The sequence below is a fragment of the Chenopodium album genome, chromosome 20 (genome assembly GCF_948465745.1).
Source record: "Chenopodium album chromosome 20, dcCheAlbu1.1, whole genome shotgun sequence".
Taxonomy (NCBI): Eukaryota; Viridiplantae; Streptophyta; class Magnoliopsida; order Caryophyllales; family Amaranthaceae; genus Chenopodium; species Chenopodium album.
In genome coordinates this window covers 8,172,259-8,196,698 of record NC_137853.1, presented here as the reverse complement: position 1 = coordinate 8,196,698, position 24,440 = coordinate 8,172,259, and the positions used below count along the sequence as shown (strand labels likewise).

At 34.1% G+C, this 24,440-nt stretch overlaps 2 protein-coding genes across 2 annotated transcripts; both read right to left on the bottom strand.

Moving 5' to 3' along the window:
- Positions 1 to 200: 200 nt before the first annotated feature.
- On the bottom strand, positions 201 to 3,584 carry LOC145596741 (uncharacterized). Its single transcript, XM_081652947.1, has 3 exons — positions 2,895 to 3,584; positions 1,073 to 1,196; positions 201 to 961 (listed from the first exon to the last, which is right to left on the bottom strand). Exons 1-3 carry the CDS (start codon positions 3,582 to 3,584, stop codon positions 381 to 383), a joined length of 1,395 nt encoding a protein of 464 aa, XP_081509073.1. The 3' UTR covers positions 201 to 380.
- Positions 3,585 to 15,361: 11,777 nt separating this feature from the next.
- On the bottom strand, positions 15,362 to 16,100 carry LOC145597382 (dehydration-responsive element-binding protein 1A-like). Its single transcript, XM_081653537.1, has one exon. The coding sequence runs from the start codon at positions 16,057 to 16,059 to the stop codon at positions 15,448 to 15,450; it is 612 nt and encodes a 203-aa protein (XP_081509663.1). The 5' UTR covers positions 16,060 to 16,100; the 3' UTR covers positions 15,362 to 15,447.
- Positions 16,101 to 24,440: the final 8,340 nt, after the last annotated feature.

The window sequence follows — 24,440 nt, the reverse complement described above, 5'->3', positions numbered from 1 at the left end:
ATTAGAGAATGTTAAAGTATTGCATAAACTTTTTGTTAATTAAAATCCAAAAATTCTCCATCCTTTTTCTCGAGATAAAGAAAAAGGAAGAACCAAAATACAAAGTACATGGGATGATCAACTACTTATAGTTGTATCTATTTTATCTCCTCCTATCTTATTCAAAACTAATGTACCATAAGAAGTCCCCTATGCAAATATTCACATACAATATTGCTAATACTAATGTACTAGTTCTGTTTCCTCCGATCATTTTTATTCTTTCCACTTTGATTATTTTTGTCTCATAGAAGATTTCAACTAGAAAGAACAAAAAGGATCGAAAGGAGTACTAATTAAATCTATATCCTGCTTTGGATTTTATCTTATAGGACTTAGGGTTAGGATGAACACATTTCAACCATAAGATCTTCCATCAAATGTGCCATAACCTCATCGCCGAGCTTTGTTGCAACTTCTTCCCTTTCTAATTGAGTGTCTCTTGGCCACCATCCTCCCTCTTCCATGTCCCTAATGTAAACTTGCCTCTTGTCCTTCACCTCCCACCCTAATATCAACTTTTCATAATGTCCGTCTATCCAACCCTCAGCTGCTTGCAACAAGGCATCATTCGCCTTTTGTGTAACATTTTCGCGAAAGAAATCTAGCAATACATCTTCAAGATCACACTTGTGCATGTTTTTTGATTGTATCCTTGCATTCATAATGCTAAGTAGGTGTTGTGCTTGTTTCTCAACTTCGCTTACATGACTTTGTTCTTCTTCTTCTTCCTCTTCTTCGTCCTCTTCTTCTTCACTTTCACTAGACAAAATATAGCTAGGTGTTGAGCAAGGTATGATCGAATGCTTAGGTACTCGATCTACAACCTCGGAGGATGAAATTAGGCCTTCGAGATTAATGGGTTCTAGTCCGGCTAGACATTCAAATCTTCCAAGCTTTTGCATAAGCCTTTCTTGAGTCCCTAACAATCGAAAATTCGAGAGCATTAGGTTAGATTAAGCTAACTAGTAGATGAATTTCTATCATAGGACAACATATTGAAGACATGTACGTAAATGATCGAATAAGGTACCTTTTAGCCTTGATACTCTAAGAGTGAAGGGCGAGGAACTTCCTTCATCGTTGTAAGGAAAATCCAAGACTGATATTGGGCTTGATTGTTCCTTCTCACTTTCTTCGTTAAACCACATTTTCTCCTGTAATCATATTCAAAATTAGCTAATTAGACATTGCTCTAAATTCTTTAGTAATTTACTCCATATACAAAGTATATCAATGCATGAAACATTAAACCAGATGCTATTTTAAGCTATTTCTATATGAAATTGTTATGTAATTTGAAAAATGTTCTAAGGCCCAACAACAAGTCCATTTTATGTTTTTTATCATCCAACCGAATTTTTCTTTAGATGAATTGGATTTAAATAGTCGCAAACTATGAAGGTAATAATGTCAACGTAAGTCAATTTTATCAAGTGTTAAACACCGCTTACAAGACTGCCAACATAAGTAGTTGACATTCATTTGCGGTGTCTTGTCAACTGAATGGAATAAATAACTTTGACATGCAAATCTCAATTAATTATCCATATTTGTTTTAGTTATACCCGTCATACAAAGGTAGATAGATCTCCCAAACCAATTAGTATATATCCACTTAAAAAATTCACATTTGAAACCAGAATAACTAAAACAAGCTTTTCCAAGTATCTACAGCAATTAAAAATGATCTTCTAGTAATAAAAAATGAGTACTCTATTAATTAAGGAGTATTTGTATCAAACATTACCTCCTATTCTCCTAGTATCAAACACCGACCAAATGTATAAATGTAGCTAAATTATTAATAAATGCACTTACTATAAATTACTCGTATTTGAATTGGATTACATCTCATAATTACGATATAAATTGGTGGTCTGACTATTATAGTTGGAGTTAATTAAAGTATAGCAATAGCATGCTCAATTTCATAGTATTATAGAGTATTTTAATTAGAGCTGTGATCTATTAATATCTCGAGTTGTACGAAAATGCCATGGTCCAGCGAGTTATGATAGCCGTAGATCTCGCTGAATTACATAACGTGGCAAGAATGGACGGCGATGATTCCCTGAATAAGCTATGTGGCAAATTAATTCTTACACCTCGAAAAATATTTCTTCAAGAATCAATGAAATACACCCGCACGTGAGTGTCATGCTCTTTCCCCACTTCCCGCCGCCATATATTTTCAATGTTTAATCATTATTTTCTAAAAACCAAAAAGTCATTAATTAATTTCTAATGAGTCAAACTTAAGCTAATTAACGGCAGAGATTTACATCTTAGACTAAAACGAAAGCTATTAACCAAAAAGTCATTAATTAATGTCTAATGAGTTAAACTCAAGGTAATCAACGGCAGAGATTACATCTTAGATTAAAACGAAAGCTATTAACCAAAAAGAAAATACTCCGTAAATTCTACTCTATACCTCTTTCATCTTTTAAATTTACATTTCATTTGTTTCTAAATACTTGTATGTAACACTATAATTTTTACATTTCTTATTTTCTCAATATATAGTCATCATAATCATCAAGATTAGTTGAAATATATAAATAATGTGAGAAATTAAAGTATTGCAATTAATAAGGAATCAAAAAATTTAGTAATAATAGGTTATATTAGGCATTGTAGCTATATAAAACTAATCAAATACGACTATATGAGCAATTGTAAATTTGTAACAAGTAGTTGTTTTGCATATACTCGTGACATTTTGAAACTTGACAACTAATGAGTAAGTGTTGCACTTATTAAAAATCGAGTATGAGATTAAAACTATAACTAATGGAAACGCGTAAAATAATTAAGATTAGAGAAGAATTAAATACAAAGCATGTTCTAACCTTAGCAGCGGCTGGCTGAACGGAATCATCACCAGCAATTACGCCAACTATTCGGCTGACCACCTCTTCCTCTATTTTCTCACTCCTCTCAACGGCGTCGTTTTCACTAGAACAAGTCAAACTATCCGAATTAAAAGTAAGATCCGACCAACTACTCTCACTTTTACCGTCGCTATTACTCCCACTCGTCGTAGTAACCGTCGTATCATTCGACAAATCCGTCGGCTTATACTTCTCCGTCCCAGCAACACCAGACGATATCCACCGTTCGATCTCATCATCATGATTATCACCTTCCCTCTTCTTTACAACAACCACCACATTGTTTCTCTTCTCTCTCTTCCAGAAGCTTCTCCGAAACAGCCTCTTCGAGAAGCTTCTTGGAAGAAACCGTTTTCCGTCACCGGATTTTGCATTGCTTTTCGCTGGAGAGTTAAACGGAAGCATCTTCACGGCGTTGATTACTGCCATTGATGCTCTATGAAGCGTCCCCGAAACGGTCCTGTTTCTCACCAGCAGACGTTTCGGAGGCTTCATATTATTACTATTACTATTACTAATACGGTGGTTTCGAGTCATTTCATTCTCGATAATGCTGCGTACAGCAACGCAGCATTGTCGGCGAGGAAACGATCGGAACCCATTGGAGGAGCACGAGCTTAAGTCGTCCCCGAGGTAATCCTTCAGCATCCATGGCTTCCTGAACGAGGACGATTTCCTCGCTTGATTTTCACCACAAAATGACACCACAAGCGCCATATTATCGATAAATTAGGTTACAGTCTTGAGAGAAGACGAACCTAAAGAGATAATGAGAGTGGACTTGATAAGTGAAGCTGATTGGAGAGGTTAAGTAAAGGAAGGAGAGGAGAGAGAAAATGGAAAAAAGGAAGATTCGAGGAGGTAGGAAATGAAGATCTCAAGAAAGGTTAGCTAAAATTAACTGGAAAATTAAGTGAATATTTTGTAGAAATCGAATCAAAATCCAAGTAAGAGTGAGAGAGAGTGAGAGTGAGTGAGTATTAGTAGAAGTGATTAGAAGAAGAAAGGATGGTTCGTAATTTAAAAATTTGAATCTTAAGCATCATTAATTAAATGATTTGATTGGATTTGAATTTGGGAAATTTGGATTAGTAAATTAATTAATCTAAGAAGTTACGAATCTTTGGCTGTTAGACTTGAATGCGACTAAATAGTTGACCTTGTAATATAGGGTTAAGTCCTAATTAATGAGGTGAGATAAAATACAGGTTATTTTAGTTGGTGTTGAGTGGTAGAGTCCACGTGTGACCAGGTTTAGTGAGGCAGATTTTGAGGGTCCCACTATTTTGCTTCGAATTTGTCTTTTTAGTTGGTGTTGTGTCAAATTCAATGTGACAAAAGACAATAATGTGTGTTTAAGGATGGATTTGGTGATAAAGAGAGTTGAGTGAAAATGAATGACCTTAACTAACTTTGGTGGGTTTATATGTTTGGTTTGTGGTTGATGATGATGTTTGTTTAATGGTTTTGATAGTGGACAATGCAATGCAATTGTGTTGCTTTGCTTAGAATTGACATTGATGCATTTTGTTTAATGTATTCTACGTATATTGTTAGAGAGATGAGCGAGTTTTGACTATATATATTCTGAATATATTTGAATACAGGGGAGTTTGTTAAAATGTAGTTGTAGGTTTGAAAGTAAGTAAAGTATTAGTTGAAATTTTAATGAATATATCAATGAAATGAAAGTAGTTAAATGATATTGAGCTTATATATGACTCATAAGCTAATTAACAAGAGATATGAATATTGGCCAGTCTATTGTCTACCTTACCGATTACCTAAGCTACATACAATCATTCAATTAATTAATTCCCCATATGTTGTTGTTGGAATCACTGATCTAATGTGATATGGATTGAACATTATTATATACACAAACTTTTAAATAAAACGGATGTTCAGTAAATTAGTGAACATCCGTTATAAAGTGACAATAAAATGTGTAAAAGTTACACTAAAATGAACAAAAGTTTCCCTGACATATATAAGAGTTATTTATGCTTCATTGATAGATTTGACAAAAGTGACACTAAAACTGACAAAAGTGTACCCGATATACTCCCTCCGTGTTTTTTAAGTGATACATATTGACCGGCACATAGTTTTAAGCAATTTAATTGACTTAAATAAAATAAGAGGTAAGTGGGGTAGTGGAGTATTAAAAAATTGTTAAAGAAAGATAGTGGAGTTAATAGTTTATTGAAAAGTAATATATGTGAGAGGAAAGATATAATAAAAAAAGTAGTAGTGGGTTTGGGTGGTGACCATGAGAGGAGAAAGATATAATATTTTAATGTATTGTTTTGCCAAAAAATAAAATGTATCACTTAAAAAAACACGGCCGGAAATGGAATATGTATCACTTAAAAAAAACACGGAGGGAGTACAGTAAATTATTGAAAACCGGGTATATATAAAAGTTTTCCTATTATATATATGTATGTTGGAATTGAAGTTAAAGTAAAAGTTAATGATTTGAACAATTAGAAAAATAAAATCATACCAAAATTGAAAGGAATGTATGTAATTGGGTTAAATGATAATTCTAACTCATTAACATATGATTACTTAGCTTATTGATCATCTATTGCATAATCAAATGAATGTTGTTCACACTAACATACAATAGATTCATCATCTTAGTGATCTAATACATTGGTCCCAATTCAATAAATTTTCTCAACATTCTCCATCTATAAAATTACTTACGTTTATTCAATCGTATGCAGAAAGACATACAATGTGTCAACTAATAAAAGTTCGTTGAACTACGGAGTATTAATTTAAAGATCTTGTTAGACAACAATCTAGTTTCTCACTGACCAAATATACTTTTCACATATATAGTAAGAACTTGTTCTAATTGACTGACCTAACCTGAACTGAATATTTTATAAGAGAAAGCGGAGATTAAGAACTTAACTAACTGCACTGAAAAATTTCTAAAGAGAACAGACCCTAAATTGACTGGATTTCAATTGGGTAGAACAAAAAAGAAAATAAAAATAAAATTAAAATAGAAAGGAAAGCTCAACTAAGGACCATGATGTCTATGGATCTATATGTTTCAAACACTGATACACAGTTGTGGGCGGTGGGCATACATGTCTTTAACGTCAAATTTTATTAATCTTTCATCACAGTGTGATTAGTAATTAATTATACATATATACTGCATGTTGTAAATATTTTATGAGGAAAACTACACTACATTCTGTTGGCTTTTATGGAGCTAATTAATAACAACCAGCATTATATTGGTTGTCATAACTCATAATGATATTACGCTCCTATAGTCCTTTCATGTTAATAAGTACGAGTATCTGCTCATACTAATAATGTTAATTTTTTTAAGGCCATGTTTTCAATTGCCTTTAAATCCACTTAGTTCAAAATTAAAAAGTTCAAAACTTTTCAAATACAATATGTCTGCAGAAATTAATTATAACAAATTCAAATAAGTCATATAGGTTGAGTTAATCAATTAATTTAATAGCCTTAAAAAAAAATCAATTAATTTAATAAAGTAAAAATCAATTCAATTAAACATACGGAGCACTATATTACAATTAAAATTTTGCTAAAACTATCTACTATGACAAGTGTATACACAAGGCATAAACATGCATAGATTGTGTAGGAAAATTTGCCAAAAACAACACCATCTTTGGGCGGTCTTCCAATAATAACACCACCTTTTGATTATTCCAGAATAACACCACCTTTCACATGTATTTGCCAAAAATGAAACTAAACCGGTAACCTATTTTATAGGTAACGTTGGGACACGTGTTCTAGTTTGATTGGTCAATATATTTATTTTTATTTTTGATTTTGAAAAAACATAAAAAAAAAAATAAATAAAACCCCCCTTCCCACTTTCCCAACCCCTCTGCCCACCCCCTTTCACCGGCATCCACCACCCCCACCAAGACCATCCACCTGAAACCACCCTCTCCCCGCCCCCCGGCCTAGTTTCCAACCCCCTTTCCAGCACCCCTCCCCTTAACCGACCTATTTCCGCCACCCCCTCCCTACCCCTTTTTGGCACCCTCCTCTCCTTCTCGACCCCTTTAATTTGCACCACCCTCTCCCCTTCCCTACCCATTTCCGGTCTTTTCCCCTCTTTTCTTTTTCGATTTTGGCCTTCTCCCTCATTCTCTTTTCAATTTCGTTTTTCTCTCCCTAATTTCCGTAGGCCAGGGTTTTGGGGAGGTGGTTTTGGGTCGGATTTAAGGTCGGATCGGATTTGGTTTTCATGTCGTTTAGCTGTGGGTTCAAGGAGGGGGCACCGATTTGCGGTGGAGGAAGGGGTAGGGGTTCGTATCCGGGAGGGGGAAGGGGAAGAGGGTTGTTCACAAGCGGTAGTGGGTTGTTTAAGGGCGGGGGAATGGGTGGAGGGGTGTCGTTCAAGGGAGAGGGAAGGCTGGGGAGGTCGATCGGCGGCGAGGGTGGGGAGGGGGAGGGGCGGCAGCAAGAGGCTGGGGCTAGGTGGTGGTTTTTTTTTTATTAATTTTAACTTTTTTTTAATTACTTAGGTATTTTTTTTAAAAAAAATTTAAATAAAAAAATTGACCAATGACATTGTGACACGTGTCACAGGTAACCTATAAAACAAGTTACCAACCGGTTTGTTTCATTTTTGGCAAATACATGTAAAAGGTGGTGTTATTCTGGAATAATCAAAAGGTGGTGCTATTATTGGAAGACTGCCCAAAGGTAGTGTTATTTTTGGCAAATTTTCCTATATTGTATTGTAATAAATAATTACACTTGATATGGTCCATGCGGGTCTTATAACAAAACATTGATTTACTCTCTTTGTCCTTAATAATTAAATATCACAGTACAATTAAACTTTCGGTTTGAATGATCCTATAAACATACTTGCTCCGTGTTTTTTTAAGTGATACATTTTCCATTTCCGGTCGTGTTTTTCTAAGTGATACATTTCCTTTTTTGGCAAAACAATACATTAAAATATTATATCTCTCTCCTCTCATGGTCCCCACCCAAACCCACTATTACTTTTTTATTATATCTTTCCTCTCACATTCTTACTTTTCAATAAACTATTAACCCCACTATCTTTCTTTAACAATTTTTTAATACTCCACTACCTCACTTACCTCTTATTTTATTTAAGTCAATTAAATTGCCTAAAACTATGTGCCGGTCAATATGTATCACTTAAAAAAATACGGAGGGAGTATAATTATACACTATCGATCTCCGAATCTTCTATTATGAAAGTTTGATTCACATACATACTATTCGTTTATTAAAATTAAGCTTTGATTTATGATTTATATAATTAATAGATTATTAATATGTAAGATGTTAGATTTGTATTAAGGTATGTTTTACAATTTTAACTTTGGAAAAATTGCCCGGAATAATCCCACCTTTAGGCCGTCCGCTAAAAATAATCCCACCTTTGGATTATTTTTAAATAATCCCACCTTTACCCCTAATCTGCTTCTAATGGTCCCAGATGACCTGGTACCGGTTAAAAAGGTAGTTTTTTTTTTTTTTGGTTTGAAGTACACGTGTCCCTATATAATTTGTCCAAAATTTTCAATAATAAAAATGTAAAAAAAAAAAGTCAGCCAACCACCCCTCCACGGCTCCACCAGCCCCAGCCACCTTACTCGGTCGCCGATTTGCAGCTACCATAAGATTGTTGCTCGCAACCATCAGTTCGGAGCTCCCCGAATTGAAGCAACCATCAGGGAGGCCGAACTCGAGCCGTGGAAAAGGGAGGGAGGCCGAAACCCACCAAACCAATTCCGACGTGGTTGGAATCAGGGCAAGGTTCGACGCCCGGAATCGACGCAGGCGTTTGGTGGTTTAGGGGAAGGATACGGTGGTCGAGGGATATGACGGTTGGAGCCTGGGTTTTCGAAGGTGTTTGGTGGTTTAGGGCAAGGATACGGTGGTCGGCACGTTAAGGGGAGGGGTACGACGGTCGGGGCCTGGGTTAAGGGAGGAGGTAGGTTGGTCGACGGGGTGGAATCGGGGACGGCGAGTTCGGTGGCTCGCCTGGGTTTTCGCGGGGGAAGGAGTGAGGGAGAGGGTTGGGGTGGTTCCGGGGAAGGGGAGTCGCGCGCCGGATCGGAGCTGGGTATTCGTGGCTGGCCGGAGCCGCGTGGCTGGGGTTGGGGTTGGCTTGGGTGGTTGATGGTTTTTAATTTTTTTTTTTTTTAAGATTTATTTTTATTTTTATTTTTATGACCAATTACAGGCTGCCACGTGTATGGTAACTTGTTATAACAAGTTAAATGACCTGTTGGGACCATTTATAGCAGGGTGGGTATAAAGGTGGGATTATTTAAAAATAATCCAAAGGTGGGATTATTTTTAGCGGACGGCATAAAGGTGGGATTATTTTGGGCAATTTTTCCTTTAACTTTTTATAATCTTTATTCATCGCACAAGTAGTTTTACTCCCTTGTAAGACATATATGCATTGGAGATTGCACAAAAACTAACCGAGTTGTAATGAAAAAACTAACAATGACGTATACAGTATACTTATTGAGTTATTGTATAAGATCAATTACTTTGTGTAAAAGTTGGTGCGACCAATAATGAATCTTGGACCAAAAGGTAAATTGGTTCAAGGCTTAAAACTTCAATCTCTGTTTGAATATAAATATTTAATCATTGTGACACAACTTTTTTTTAATAGGGAAATATATGTTGCATATTTGATAGCTTGAAAAAATCGAGGCTAGGCCCTTATTAGTCCCTTAGGAGCCTCCATGAAAGCCCCCCCTTGAGTATGAATTGGATTAAATATAATCAAACCTTTTCACTAACTAGACACATCTTAATTGTTCGTGAAAGATATTATGTCAATGATAAATGATGTATTTGCAATTTAAATCATTTTGACCATAAAACCAATCGTCCTTTTTTTTTATATATATAATTTTTTATTTTATTTTAATTTTATTTTATTTTATTTTTTAAATTCACTCATCATAATATTGAAAGGCCAAAGATTTTGTTATGATGTGCTATTTCAAACTATCAACAGTGACAACTGATGTATAATATTAAATAAAACCCCCTTTACCATGCCTTCGAAGAAATATACATAATACTAATATTTTTTGTCATATGCGATTGAATACATTTTCATATCAACCTATCCTTCAATTAAAAAAGGTAAACATGTTTTCCATATATGCGATTAAATACATGATTTATAAAAAGAAAATATATAATCACTTAACATCATATATCTTAAAGTTGGAATAATTCGTTAGTATTCTAGATAGACAACTCATTCCGTCATTTGTGTCAAACTATCACGCATTAGTTCTCATTCAAAAGGCTAGATTAGATCATACCAAAATTTAAAGATAACAATGCTTACAAGCTACAAGATTCAATTCGACCTAATTTACAAGCGACAAATTAAATGATTTGAATAGAATAGTTGATATATTCCCTAGTAAAGATCATCAAATTATTTGGTTGATCTAAGGTACTTATTACACTAATTATATGACTAGTGAAGTGTAGCACTTGATAAGTTGATAGAATGATAGCACCATAAATCCCAAGAAAGATATGGTATAAATCCTTGACTATGGGCCTAAAACCGAGATTGGGAATCTAGAGATTACTACAGTAGTATTTTAAATAATGGGCTGACAACCCGTTTACCCGTTTAACATTATTCGGGTTCGTCGATTCCTATGTGGATCCGACATATCTGGATTCTTGTGGACTCCACACTTCCATCAGAGAGAAACTAACAAATTTGGCGACTTCTTCAGCAATTCTGTGAATTCCAACGGGATTTTTTTCCAGAAAATCCAGAATAATCCTGGTAATTCGCACCTCACTTCTCTCAATTTTACTCCGTTTTTTTTTTTTTTTTTTTTTTTGATGATTTGCTTCATGTTCATTTCTGTATTTTTTTCGTGCAAAATAGTTTAGTTTGTCGGTTGTTTTGGATCTGATTGAATTGAGAATTTGATGCATTTTTCTAAAAATTGTTTGAATGTTGGTGTTCAATGAGAATTGGTAGATTATATGAACAAATTTGTTGTTGGAATCCTGTAATTGTCACTAGAGAGTGATTTTTTTTTTCTTTTTTTTTAATTTAAAATGAAGCAAAATGTGAGCGATAAATTACCTTCATCTCTGTCCGAAAACAATAGTCACATATACGATATACTACTACTCCCTCCGTCCCTAAATTACATTCCTCCTTTCTATTTTTGGTATTCTAAAATTACATTCCTCCTTTCTAATTTTGGTAAGTTTTTTTTAGTAAATCAACTCTCTTTTTCTGTTTTATATTTAATGCTTTCTCACTCATCCTTACCTAATCTCACTCATAATCCTTGTGCCAAATTACAATGAATTTGATTGGTTAAAAATTTTTAATTAGGAGCATGTGATTGGTCCTTTTTTTTTGCAAAGGATTGATGACTTGTCATGAGTAATAACTAAACTATCTTTGTACTTCCCATTGCATTATCTAATTATTATTATTTGTCTTATTTTTCCCTCCTTAATTCCCGTGTAAATTTCCAAAGAGGAATGTAATTTAGGGACGGAGGGAGTACTATTTTTAGATGTTCGGGAAAATTGTCACATCTTGTAACAATTGAGTGGGGAACAAGTGTGACTTTGGGAGCATTAGTAAATTGTGCAAGGACCACTTCTTACTATGTTAGAATTTTTTTATTTTTGGGTGTCAATTATTAGTATGTATCTCAAGTCGAGATGGGCCTCCTATGTCAAGATACAGTTTAGCATACATAAGGAAATCTCACTCTAAGTGCCTCCAGGGAGATTTGATCGAGGTCATAACCCATAAGGTGCAAGTCTTAGTGGTTACTTGGCTTTCATAACAATCTTAGTGGTCGCTTAGTTGCACTTGAGGAGTTAAACTTAACTTGTAGTTGCAATTCCTATGGACTTTCACTTCCTAGAAATTGGATAATATTGTTTGATCGAACATAAGAAGTTAAAATTCCCATGAAAATAACTTAGGGTAACTATAGACCTATGATCATGTCAACCAAACTATCTTTATGTCCTAGGATACCCATGAATTAGAATGTCATTTAAACAACTCCTTAACATAGAAGATGGTAATTAGTATCCATACCTACTCAATGCCTTGTTCAACTGTGCCCATCATGGACCCGTAAGCCCTCGAGGCCAGGCATTGAACTCTAACAGAATATAGTTGGAAAGAGAATAGGTGTTCATTTTAGAGGATGGAGTCAGTTGATGTTTCGAATTGATACGTGGAGTAGAATCTATCATTTTATCAAGGTATCTTCGAGTAAGTAGCCATTGCAATAAATTTCTTTCATTTATGGATTACATGTCCTCTTTCTGTTTGGGAATTGAGGGGCTTTGTCGGTTTGAGTGATGGATTAGTGCCAATTGGACTAACTTGGCTAAGATCCTGCATTACTAGGAGACTAGGATGCAGATCATGATGGAAAAAGCAATAGAAAAGATATTATAATTTTCACTAAGACAGAATTATAGAGTTTCTCTTGCAGTCCTCATGTCTTTGAGAATTGAAAGCCGTAAACAGGTCTTAAACTCCAGTTCCTTGTAATCTTGTATTAGGCTCCTCATCTCTAGTATCAAATAACCTGAAACACTGTCAATACTGAAATTATCTGCCAGACAACGAGGCTAGCCACTATGATGTGTGCTTATACAGCTTTACAAAGGTTTACTTTCTGAATTTTATGTTGGTATTATGGAGCGTATGTTTCTTTTCTAATTTTCCTTATTATAGGTGATGACATTCCATGGAACACTGAAAGACCTATAGTGAAAATCAATAAATATGCCTTAATAGAAATTTTGAAAAGGCTTGAACTGATTGGAATTCAATGCTTAGAGATGAAATACAATTGTAGGGATCAGAAGCTAAACTGGTTGGCATTGTCATAAGCCTCAGTTACAATTACACTATGACAGTTTGTTTATGCGAACATAATCAGTTAATGAGCATTTATAGTCGACGAGGAGTTGCCTTGGCAAGGATATATAGGCTAGTGCCTGTGACGATAGTGAGTATTATAATTAAGGATTAAGGAAGCTTAGGAGTTGGAGTCAGTGAGGCGAATAACATAAATTGCATTTATCTTATTTGTTTTATGTTGGTGATGCCAAGGCCGTCAAATGATTTACAGCTGGAGAACAATAAAAACACTTGTTTATAATTATTCTATTTTCTCCTGGTTTGGTAAGAAATAGTTTAACAATGGACCTAATTCATATTCCTCACCAAATTGGATATCGGGCAAAGGGTACTGTCAAAGTGTCAAGGGCTGGGGAGGGAAGAACTTAGGCCCAAATTTCCACATGATTGCACCGTATACAATGGCTCCCCAATCATAACTCTGAGCATATGGGAACTAAGCACCCAGCATCACAGTTACAGGTTAAGGAGCCTTGTCAATTCAGTTACCGCTTGATCTCCACAAGCATATACTTTTGAGGTTATAATTACCACTCCTAAGGAATTGTTTACGGGTTTGTGCATCAGAACTTCAGTCTGCCACTTAATCCTACTTTTACAGCTTCCCTATCTTGTTGGATGTTAGTAAGAGTGGTATGCTGTAGTGACATTGATTTTTTTGCTTTTAATTTCTTAAAGACAACTGTTATCCCTCATCAGGCATTTAGTTGCTTTTGCTGGTATTAATACCTGGAAATTCCCTTCCATCTGATATATTCACCTTTGTGCAATGTGACCGCAGCATTCCCTTAAAGTTGAAGGGAAAATTCTACAGGACTGCCATAAGACCAGTGTTGCTCTATGGTACAGAATGTTGGGCTTCTAAGAAAGAGCATATTAAAAAGATGGAGGTTACGGAAATGCGCATGTTAAGGTGGATGTGTGGAAACACTTTAAGAGATAGAATCAGAAATGAGGTTATTCGCAAGAAAGTAGGTGTGGCGGGCATTGTAGATAAATTAAGGGAAAATCGTCTGCGTTGGTTTGGACATGTAAGACGGAGACCCGAGGGTGCACCGGTGCGAAGAGTGGAAGAGTGGGACCATGGAGGGATTAAACGAGGAAGAGGGAGACCAAAGATGACTTGGTTGGAAGGAGTGAGGAAGGATATGAAGTGCATGGATTTACGTGAGGATGAAGTTTTGGATCGTAAGGGATGGAGGAGAAAGATTTATGTTGATGACTACACGGAATAATCAAATTTGGTTCATGTTAGCCGACCCCACTTTTGGGATTAAGGCTTTGATTGATTGATTGATTGATTGCAATGTGACATTGTTGTATACTATAGTCCTTTTTTAAAGATCTTGTATTCTCTTCTTATGTTGAACATGAGCATGATTTGATGATAGGTCACCTACACATACCTTCAATATTATAGTCGATTTACAGGGTGACAATGTGTGACTGTGAAGGATTGTTGCAGGCTTATATCTATCTAATCATTTGATTGGTTTCAAAGTTTACTCTTAGTTCTTCTATAGTCTTCAATTAAACAAAAGTTCTGGTTTATTCTGAGTAGCATTTGAGGGTCAGGGATGCCATCAATTAATGAGAGGAATTCACATACTCTCAGATCATATGAGTGCCTGTGCTTGTAAACTACTTTCTCCACTTACACATTCTGTAGTCACCAGCTATCCCTGTCAGATGTGATGTTTTTCATTCCTCATATAATAATACCATGAAGACGTGACTGTGGAGCCTTTTTTAAAAAATCATATTTGAGAAACTATTTGTTTGTTCTTGAGATGTACGATTAAAAATCTCCGAAGGGTTTTGCTTATTCAAATATTTCAATGCTTGCATACAAACAAGATGTTTGTTGGAATATGGATGATTACGATTCGTTTGTTTAGATGGATCCATGATTGGCAGTCCAACACAGTCTACCTTCATTATGGATACTAGTATATTACACTGCATGTTGCTTCTTAGTTACATTTCTCTTGTTTGATGTATATGTGTGTGTGTGTGTGTGCGTGTGTGTGTGTTAGCCTGACTATTCTGTACACTATTCTTTATGGCATTGTTTTGTTAAAACTTCAGATGTTATGTATGTTTCAGGGACTCAGTGGAACTAGATATCATAATCATAACGGCAATACTTAATCTTTAACTTGTTGCTGCAAGCTGCTTTAAATGCTTGAGCTACTAAAATCGTTACATGCAGGTTATAGCAATACATCATATGCAAATTCCACCATTACAAAAACAAAACACGCTCTTGACTATCTATTTCCCTACCACATGACCACATCACACATCTCTTGTATGTTTCTCATTCACTCTGAATGTTCTGTTAGTGATTACCCACCCCCCTCCTTCCCCATTAAAGTTCATTCTACTTCTAGCAAAAGAATATTTTATACGATAATCTTGCTTGAAAATTCATGCTGTTCAAATATTTTGGCATGAGTAGTAGAAAAATTAGGCCTGTGCACTCCTAGCTATTACCTGCATGGAAATCCCATGCTCTCTCTGCACTATCTAAATGGAATAACTCCACAGCGACACTTCATAATCGTCGCTCTCTGTGTCATTCCAGCTAAATTCTTCATATGGATTATGAGGCGGAGGGAGTAACAGTCCTTCAGCCATGTTTACCAGTAACCCTGGCATGTCATATATAGCCTCATCATCCATGTATTCAGCATTTCCCTGCAAAACCTCGCAGTTATTATTCCTTACCTCATTGTCACCTGCATAAGCTTCTATAACATTATCGTTTATGTTGCTACTCTCCCCCACATTCATGTCTGACCCCTCCCCTGCAAATGCTTGTGCTGCTTCAGCTGCTGCCTTCTGAATATCCCTCGTGTCTGTCGATGCAGGAACACGCAGTCTCCATGCTGAGTCCGCAAAGTTGAGGCATGCAGTCCTACCTCTAAGCGCCAATGCAGCTACATCATGTGCTCGTGCAGCCATCTCAGCAGTAGGATACGTGCCAAGCCATATCCGAGACTTGTTATTAGGAGGTCGCACCTCACAAACCCACCTGTTCCCATTCCTCTGCCTCACACCCCTGTACACAGGGTGCCTCGTCTCCTTAAACTTCTTCCTCCCTGCCTTCTTCTTCGGACAACTCGACGCCAACACCATCTCGTCATCAGAGTGAGAACCCCTCGGAGCGTTTGGGTCAATCCATTGCGTATTGCTTCCATCCATACTGTCTCTAACTAAATGTTTCGTACAACTTTTGACTGTTTGTTTTGAGCTTAATAACTTTTTGTATGTTACTTAATGAAAAGGACACTATTACTGATGTTTTTTGAGTGGTTAATTAGATATAACATGTGTATGTCTTTATATCAGAAAACTTAGGATTAACAAAAATACTTAGCAGCGTTTAATAATACAGATCAAACATGGTAAGACACGTGTAATCTATTTGATACGCGGAATCTAAACATTTTAGCTAGCATAGTAGTATCTTCTTTTTGCTTCTTTTTTAGGCCTTTTTAATTATTTGTCCTTTAGTTGCTAAAAGTACAGGTGTATATACAACTAATTACCACGTGTCCATATTGGAAAGTGAGATAATTAATTACCACGTGTCAATTCGAAATTGGAGGACAGTTGTTCCTCAAATTAGTTAAATATAATTAACTGTTTTCTTGGATATTTCGGGTGGGTAGACCCATGTATAATTTCAAATATTTTGAAGGAAAAAAGGGGACAAGATTACGAAACAGACATTTTTGCTTAACTTGAAGGGAGACAGCGATGTCTTTTTTCAGTCTAGGTAAAATTAGATTAACACGTGTCCATGTTTAAGTTGCCACTTGGCTGTAATTAGTGACACTTAATTACTTTAGTTAGTGTATAATGTTATTTTAATTGTACAAATGAACTTTTTCATCGTATCTAATTACGTACTTTAATTTGGTACAATTATAAAAGTGTGAAAAAGTGCTAAGATCTTTTTTGTACCAGGTGTTCTAGATTAGGGGAGTGATGAAGATATTTTGGGTTGAATGGGAGTATGAAACGTGTTGAATATTTTCATTACTTAATATGAATGAAATTAAATGATAAATTGAAAAAAAGTGTGGTTTGTACTTGGAGTAGTTTGATTCATTTTTGGTTTTGATGAAGTCATGAAGAGGACATCTATGACATGTGAAAAGAGTAGAATACTAGAATGGGATGTTCATATTCCTAGGATGGTAAGAAAGAGATTAGTTTGACATAGTAAAGTTTCTTCGTCACTTCGTGTCTATAATAAGGGGATTTAAATTTGGATACTAGTCAGTTATATGTAATTTTTACTTAAAAAGTCTTTATCATTTTTAACTTAGTCATATAATTTTATTGGCCGTTGTTGGCTTAGTGGAGTTGTGGGTACACATTTCATTGTAATACTTTAATTAAGAGTAATCTCATATCCTCATTATCAGGTTTTCAAAAAAAAAAAAAAAAAAAAAAACTCATTATCACTTGTAAGTATGAAAGTATTGGTTTTTTAGGTTGTGCATAAAGTTTATATAAATTGTTTTTATACTCACAAATAAAATATCGTTTTCAACTTGGAATTTGGAATGAAGGTTATTGAGATTTCTTAAATCAATTCAAAATCAGAAAAGTTCTTTTTAAAATGTTATTCTTAGGACCTACTCTCTTCGTCCCTATTTATTTGCTCCATAAGTAAAATGTGCTTTTGTCAAGAATTGAACCAAAAATATTGTAAGTAGATGAGGGTTGGTTTAAATTATCTTTTTCACTTTCATGAAATTATGAGTATATGTAAGTGGGTTTTGTGGTGGGGCATGTTACTACTATGTAAGGAAAAGGAATAGTCTTTAAAGGGAGTATGCATCTTTAAAAGATACGCCTTTATGTCTCAAATTAAATTATCACCATACTAGGTTTATGTCAATTATTATAGTTGGTACAAAACAAATTGTATGCTAATTAAAAATTATCCTTTCTATCTTACTCCGCATTGTAAAACTCAAAATCTTCTTATAACTACAAATTCCCAACCAAAATAGGATCCTTATAACAATTACAAGTGTGTTCCATAGAAAACTCACATCATAATAGTTGTATACGTAATTTCTCAATTGTAAATTTGTAATAGCATTTAAAACTACTACGGAGTACTTTGACAATTTTAATTGTACCACAGAAAGCTCACATCACAATCGTTGTACACGTAATTTCTTAATTTTTAATTTTAGATGTGTAATCACAGTCGAAACTACTGTACTACTTTGACAATATTAATTTAATTTCACGAGCTGGCATTTAATGTAAATAGTAGCTATCACTGATGTCAGAAGTCAACATTGCTTAAGAAGTAAGAATTGACTAAGAAAATCAATATACATGCATGCATGAGTACTTATCACTAGGATTTTCAACGAAGGTCCGATACCTGTCTTATTCATTGATTTTGAATTACCTTCTGTGAGCCACTATTTTACTTATTAAGATTATTAACTTTGCTTATCACCTTTTTTTACTTTATTTTTTCTTTTATGTGCACTTATTATACGCGCCTATCCCACGCTCTAATTAATGTTCGGCTAAAAAAGAATTTTGTTTTTTTTTAAAAAAAAGGAGGTTTCAGAATTTTTTCACTTCTAAATTTGGGCCCTGAGTTGAGCCCACAATCATCTAATTATGGAATATGCTGTATTAGCCATCATACTTAAGTGAAGTCCAGCTTATGACATTGATTTGATATTTGCTTAATGTGTTAATACAGTGTTTATCTTATTATTTCAACTTTAATTATATGTCACGTTTATGTACTTTATTTATGTGTAATCTAGACTATAGTTGTTATTGACTTGTGGATTAATTATCAAAATAATAGAGGGAGCAATATTGTGTGTTGTAACCGTAGTTTGTGTACTCTCCTCCAACCGTTTTCTTTTTTTAGTTGTACTGCATTTGGATAATTATGAACATGTGCTAATTATAGATTGTTAAGGCTTATTATTTGTAACACTTGCCTTACTCGACCGTTTTCGTATATTATAAATAATTCACTTATATGATACTCGACAAAATTAACTCTCCTAAGACCATGTTCCTAATCAAGTAATGCATTTATTTGAAAATCGAGGGAATAGAAAGTATATAAACTGGTGAAGTTTATTTTTGGATCATAAAATACAAGATGTGTTTCATGGGTTTTAGTAATTATATGTTGGATTGTACTCGCCTTTATAAATTATTGGAGAAGAGGTTGACCACATTTAAAACTATTTCGTGTGTACATGTGGGTTTCCTTTCTAGCCCAAAATTGAATAGGGTTGAATATTCTTAAATGCTAACATGGTTTTGGAGCCCAAAAATGTTGGGCCTTTCATGATTTGACATTTATATCAAATTGGTTAAGGGACATGTATTTGGTGTTTACTAATGTAGTTTTGTGCACTAATTCTAAGGACACTCACATGTGAGAGAAAAGCGTTGAAACCCATTGTTATCCACTTATAAGAGCAAGATCATGAGACTCTTGTATCTTGTCTTAAAAGGTTAAGTCAATTACCGAATAATAATGACTTGAATACATTTTAGACAAGTGTAACATTGTAGCACTTTTTTTTTTTTTTTTTTTTTTGACAACAGTTATGGTGTATTTAAGTGGTGCTTAATATACAATTAAGTAACCATACGCTTCCTTTGGGTGCAAGCCTTCATGGAAGGAAACAGACTCTCTCCAAGCTTAATACTTCCTTTATACATCACATTTATATGTTTATTACTGTTTTTTTTTTTTTTTTTTTTTTTTTGATAAGAATTATTCTTTAAATTCAACTAAATTTATGTTTTTATTTATGTTATTATTGCCTTATTGGTCTTAAAATTAGGTGTAAGATACACTATGCCACTAAAGCTCAGTTGATGGCGCTATGAGTTGTCCTTGTCCTATATTAGAAAAGAAATTTATGGAATTAAGGAATTACTCCTATAACCAATTGGTTTTTGAATGAAATTTCACCAATGATACAATCTTTGGTTGTAACCAATATGACTAGAGGTTGAAACTAAGTAAATAAAAAATTAAGATACACAAGACGTGTGATACGATGACCACAAAAAATCTATGAAAAAGGGTAAAAATTGTGGGCAGTTATGAGTAAATTGTATATTTGTCATTGAAAGTTAATGCATGTACATAGATATGATAAAAATGAGTGTCGACAAGAGAGGAGTATGTATTTTACTACCTCCATTAAATGTTATGTATTTTACTACCTCCATTAAATGTTATGTGCAACTTTGAAATATTTTATATCTCACAAATAATACCCCAAAATTGCACATAACATTTAGCAGAGGTAATATATTCTTGTGTATGTTATGAGTGTCAACAAGAGAGGAGTATGTATTTTATATTCTTGTGTATGTTACAACATTTTAAATTTATAAATGATCACATTCATTCACATGTACATATATACGCAATAGTGTCGGGCATAGCATTTGTGGAACGTGGAAGAGTTTCTTGGTGAGACAAAGGATATTAATATTAACAGGATAAATACCATTGGTAATAATTGATAACCAAAATTTGTTTAAGGTGTGAGTGAGGAATTCACAAATTGATACAAGTATTTATTATTGTTTTAACATAGAAGACAATAAGGGCATGAAGTATAAACTTGAAAGATCTAGTGTATGTTTGATACTATGATTTATTCTTGCATTTAAGAGTTAATGATTGTGGGTCGGGCTAAGTCACAATCTAATAAAGTTAGTCTATTTAAAACTTTTTTTTTATTTTTTTTTAATTGGATCAGATCGAGTATGATTCGAGCAAAAACTTCTACTAACTAAAACTTAATGTAGACGGAGAATTTAATATGTAAAATTAAAAGTGCAAATCTAGCTAGTCACATCTAAAAAATGATTCGACTCAAACCGATTACCTCCCAAAGAGTTAAAGAATGAGGTGAAAAATGGATGTTGGAGAAAATCACATTGCTTAACCGTACAACATTTTGGTGTCTACTTAGGGCGATATGTGGAGACCAAAGAAAGCACAACTTTAGTAAGAGCAATGAACTTTTATATGATTACTCTGACTTTGAAAGTTCCATTTAGCTTAAATTAATGATCATTAGTGGCCGAAAAAGAAAAGTTGTAAAGATGATAATCATAATTAGCTTAGGCTTTACAAACAATTAATTAAAGAAATACATAAAGGAAGATCTCTCATATTTGGTATTCAAGTATAACTTAATTAGGAAAGGACAAAAACTTTCTACTTTACTTTTATTTGTATTATTTTTTAAGTTTTATTTTATTTACGTTTGGAAAATGTGGCGACGAGTGTGAAATGTGTACGACAGATGCATTGGTGAGAAGAATTATTTGGTGGTTCCACATTTCCACTTGCCAGTTTTATGAAGAGTTTAAAAATACCATTATTTTGCATCATCGTTATGTCAACTATTTGCTCTAATTAATTTCCAATATTCGTAAAAATATTATTTGGTTAAGCCTAAGCAAGTTACCACTTGTAGGTTTGTAGAATTGTAGCCAACCTTTTTGAGTGTTGAACTATGAAAGTCTTAACTTTTATTTCATACTAGGAGATTGGGAAAATTTGACATTCTTCAACTCAAACAAGTTAATTACCACTTGTCATCTTGATAATTTAGATATAAGGTCTGGGTTTAAAATGGTTTAAACCCAAATCTATGTTTGTTTTATGATTTTTAGAGTTTCAAATCCATACCTTAAACTCCCAAGGTATGGAGTTTAGAAACCTTAGGGGGGAGGTGGGTTTGGCTCATTCCCATACTTATAGGTATCAAATTAAAGAAAACAATTGCATTCCATAATCATACCAAACATATGGTATTAAGAATCAAGTTCCAAACTCATACCATTGTGTTATCATTCCTGATTTCAACCCTATATCAGTTTGTGAACCAAACGCCCCCTTAGTTAATTTTAGAAGTTTAAAGTTTAAATTGAACCATTTCTATATAAGATAAAAGGATAGTGAGCCATAATCTTAAGGGCTTGTTCACATTTACTGAACTGAGTTGAACTAAACTGAACTGAACTGATTGGAACTGAACTGAACTGAGCTGAAATGAAGATTTTATGAGTGAAGGAAATTAGGAGCTCAACTGAAATGAACTGAATTGAACTGATTGGAGCTGAACTGAACTGATTGGAGCTGAACTGAACTGAAATTAAGTAAATATGAACAGGCCCTAAATCCAAGAGTTAACAATAGATAACTACCAACATTTAACCAACTTCATTATTCTAGTAAAATTCATCAATTAATCATCATAAATTCATAATCATGCATCAACATGCTGAGTAACTAATTAACTACAAAATATTTGTACAAATAATGATATCACTTATCATTTATTTGTTAATAGAAAAAGGTGTTCTCTTAAAAATTTGATATTGGTCTTATCGCATATTTGTATCTTCTCATCTTACCGTTCAACGACATCACACTGATCATTTTGAGGGCTTTACATAGGTTCTTAATGCCATCTATAGGGATTATACAAATTCCTTACATAAACACCACCATTAATGCTCACTCTTCATCTTCAATTTGCTAAAGTTTTTGCCAATATATGTTATATATCTATGATTTTCAATTTTCATGCATGTTTTCTTCTTCTATTCATTCTTGGATTTAAACACGTCTAGCGGAGTAGCGGATAACACACTCTAATAGTATGTAATTGTTTGGGTTGGGTCTATATCATTTGTACAAATAATAATATTAAATTCTTCGTTCTTTTTTTTTTTCTTTTATGTTTGTATTTAAAATCTTTATGCAAGGCAAAAAAAATAAAAATAATAAGCACAAAAATAAATAGCAATGGGAGAACTCATGATGATACTATGATGCAAGTCAAAAAGAACACAAGATTATTCAAACAATTAGGGAGGGCTCTATTGTCACGAAATGCGCATCAAGGGCCAACAATTGTCCTCACAAACCAACACAAGTCCTTCCAGGACATATTTGTCTTCACTCATGCGCACCCCAAGAAAACTTCCCAGGAGGTCACCCATCCCATGATTACTCCCAGTCAAGCACGCTTAACTGTGGAGTATCTTAGCATATGAGTTTCCTAAAAAGAAGATGCATCTTGTTGATATGAATAGTATATCAAATCCTCTAAAGCAATCATGAAGGGTATTACAATTGTCTAATAGAAAATTTGAAGTTATGGATAAATATTTGACAAGGTTAAAAAGGGATTACAAAAAGGGCAAGTATTTGGACAAAATGGCCACTTTTTTGGATAGTGAACGTTCAAGGAGATTGTCAAATGATTTTGTCCAAACATTGTGAAAATAAGTCACCCAGACAATATAATCTGAAGGATGTAGTCATATATATTTGTGGGGCAATTACACCTTGTTGTCCTGACGCTGGCCAAGGAAACATAGGCCACATAAGTACATAACCAATAAACGACCATTGACTAGAACTTTATTTAGCGTTTCTTAAACAACTTTTGCATGGTTTTTTTTCAGCTTATTTTCCACTAAACTGGAAATTTGATTCACTAATGATATCTTTAGGTTTATGAAATTCTTGTCATTTACAAATAACAAATATATAAAAAAAAACTTATAATATTAAAGATATGTGATATTAGGAAAACCACGATAAACTTTCAATTCCCCATCTTTCAATTTACAGAGTCAATGTATTTAAGTTTTTTTTTTGGATGCAAATGTGGACAAGTCCTGAAAATAAAAACCAGCAAACTACATTACAAGTCGAGAATCAGCTACTCCTATGATGTCCTCCCAAAGTCGGCTTTTTATATCGATTGGAGGAGTATCGAAATAAACCACCCAATCTTTGAGAAGAACCCCCACATTAGCTAGAGAATTCGCTACCTTATTTCCCTCCCTAAAGCAATGAACAAACTTAAAATTACAGCCAAAAGATAAAACTCATTCTAGTCTTGTAGGAACGATATAATAAAAGAAAATGTTCCTCCCTCCGTCCCTTAGTACAAACCCTCTTTCTAGCTTTTATCACTTACATAATAAAAGAAAATGTTACTCCCTCCGTCCCTTAATACAAACCCTCTTTCTAGCATTTATCACTCACATAATAAAGAGAAAGAGACTTTTAATTTAGGGACGGAGGAAGTATAGAATATGTGCATCCAACATTGTAAAGAGGTTCAATTAAGATATTGATTGGGGCTTAAAATATAAAAAAATAATCACACAATAGCAATACAGTACAGTACTAGATTACTAAGCTAACTAATGTATAAATTTGTCATATATTCTTTTTTTGAAAGCATTTGTCATATATTCTTAAACTAATTAGTAGGAGTATCATTGAGTATACTTATTGCTTATATCAAAACTGTATTATAAAGGTGCTAGGAAAAAAAATTAACCCTTTTGTTTTGAATTTTGTCGGTTCGCAGAAAAGGATTCCATGAATATTGGTGTATTTATTCTGCTAAATATAAAGTCAATGAATGATAACTTTCAACATTAAA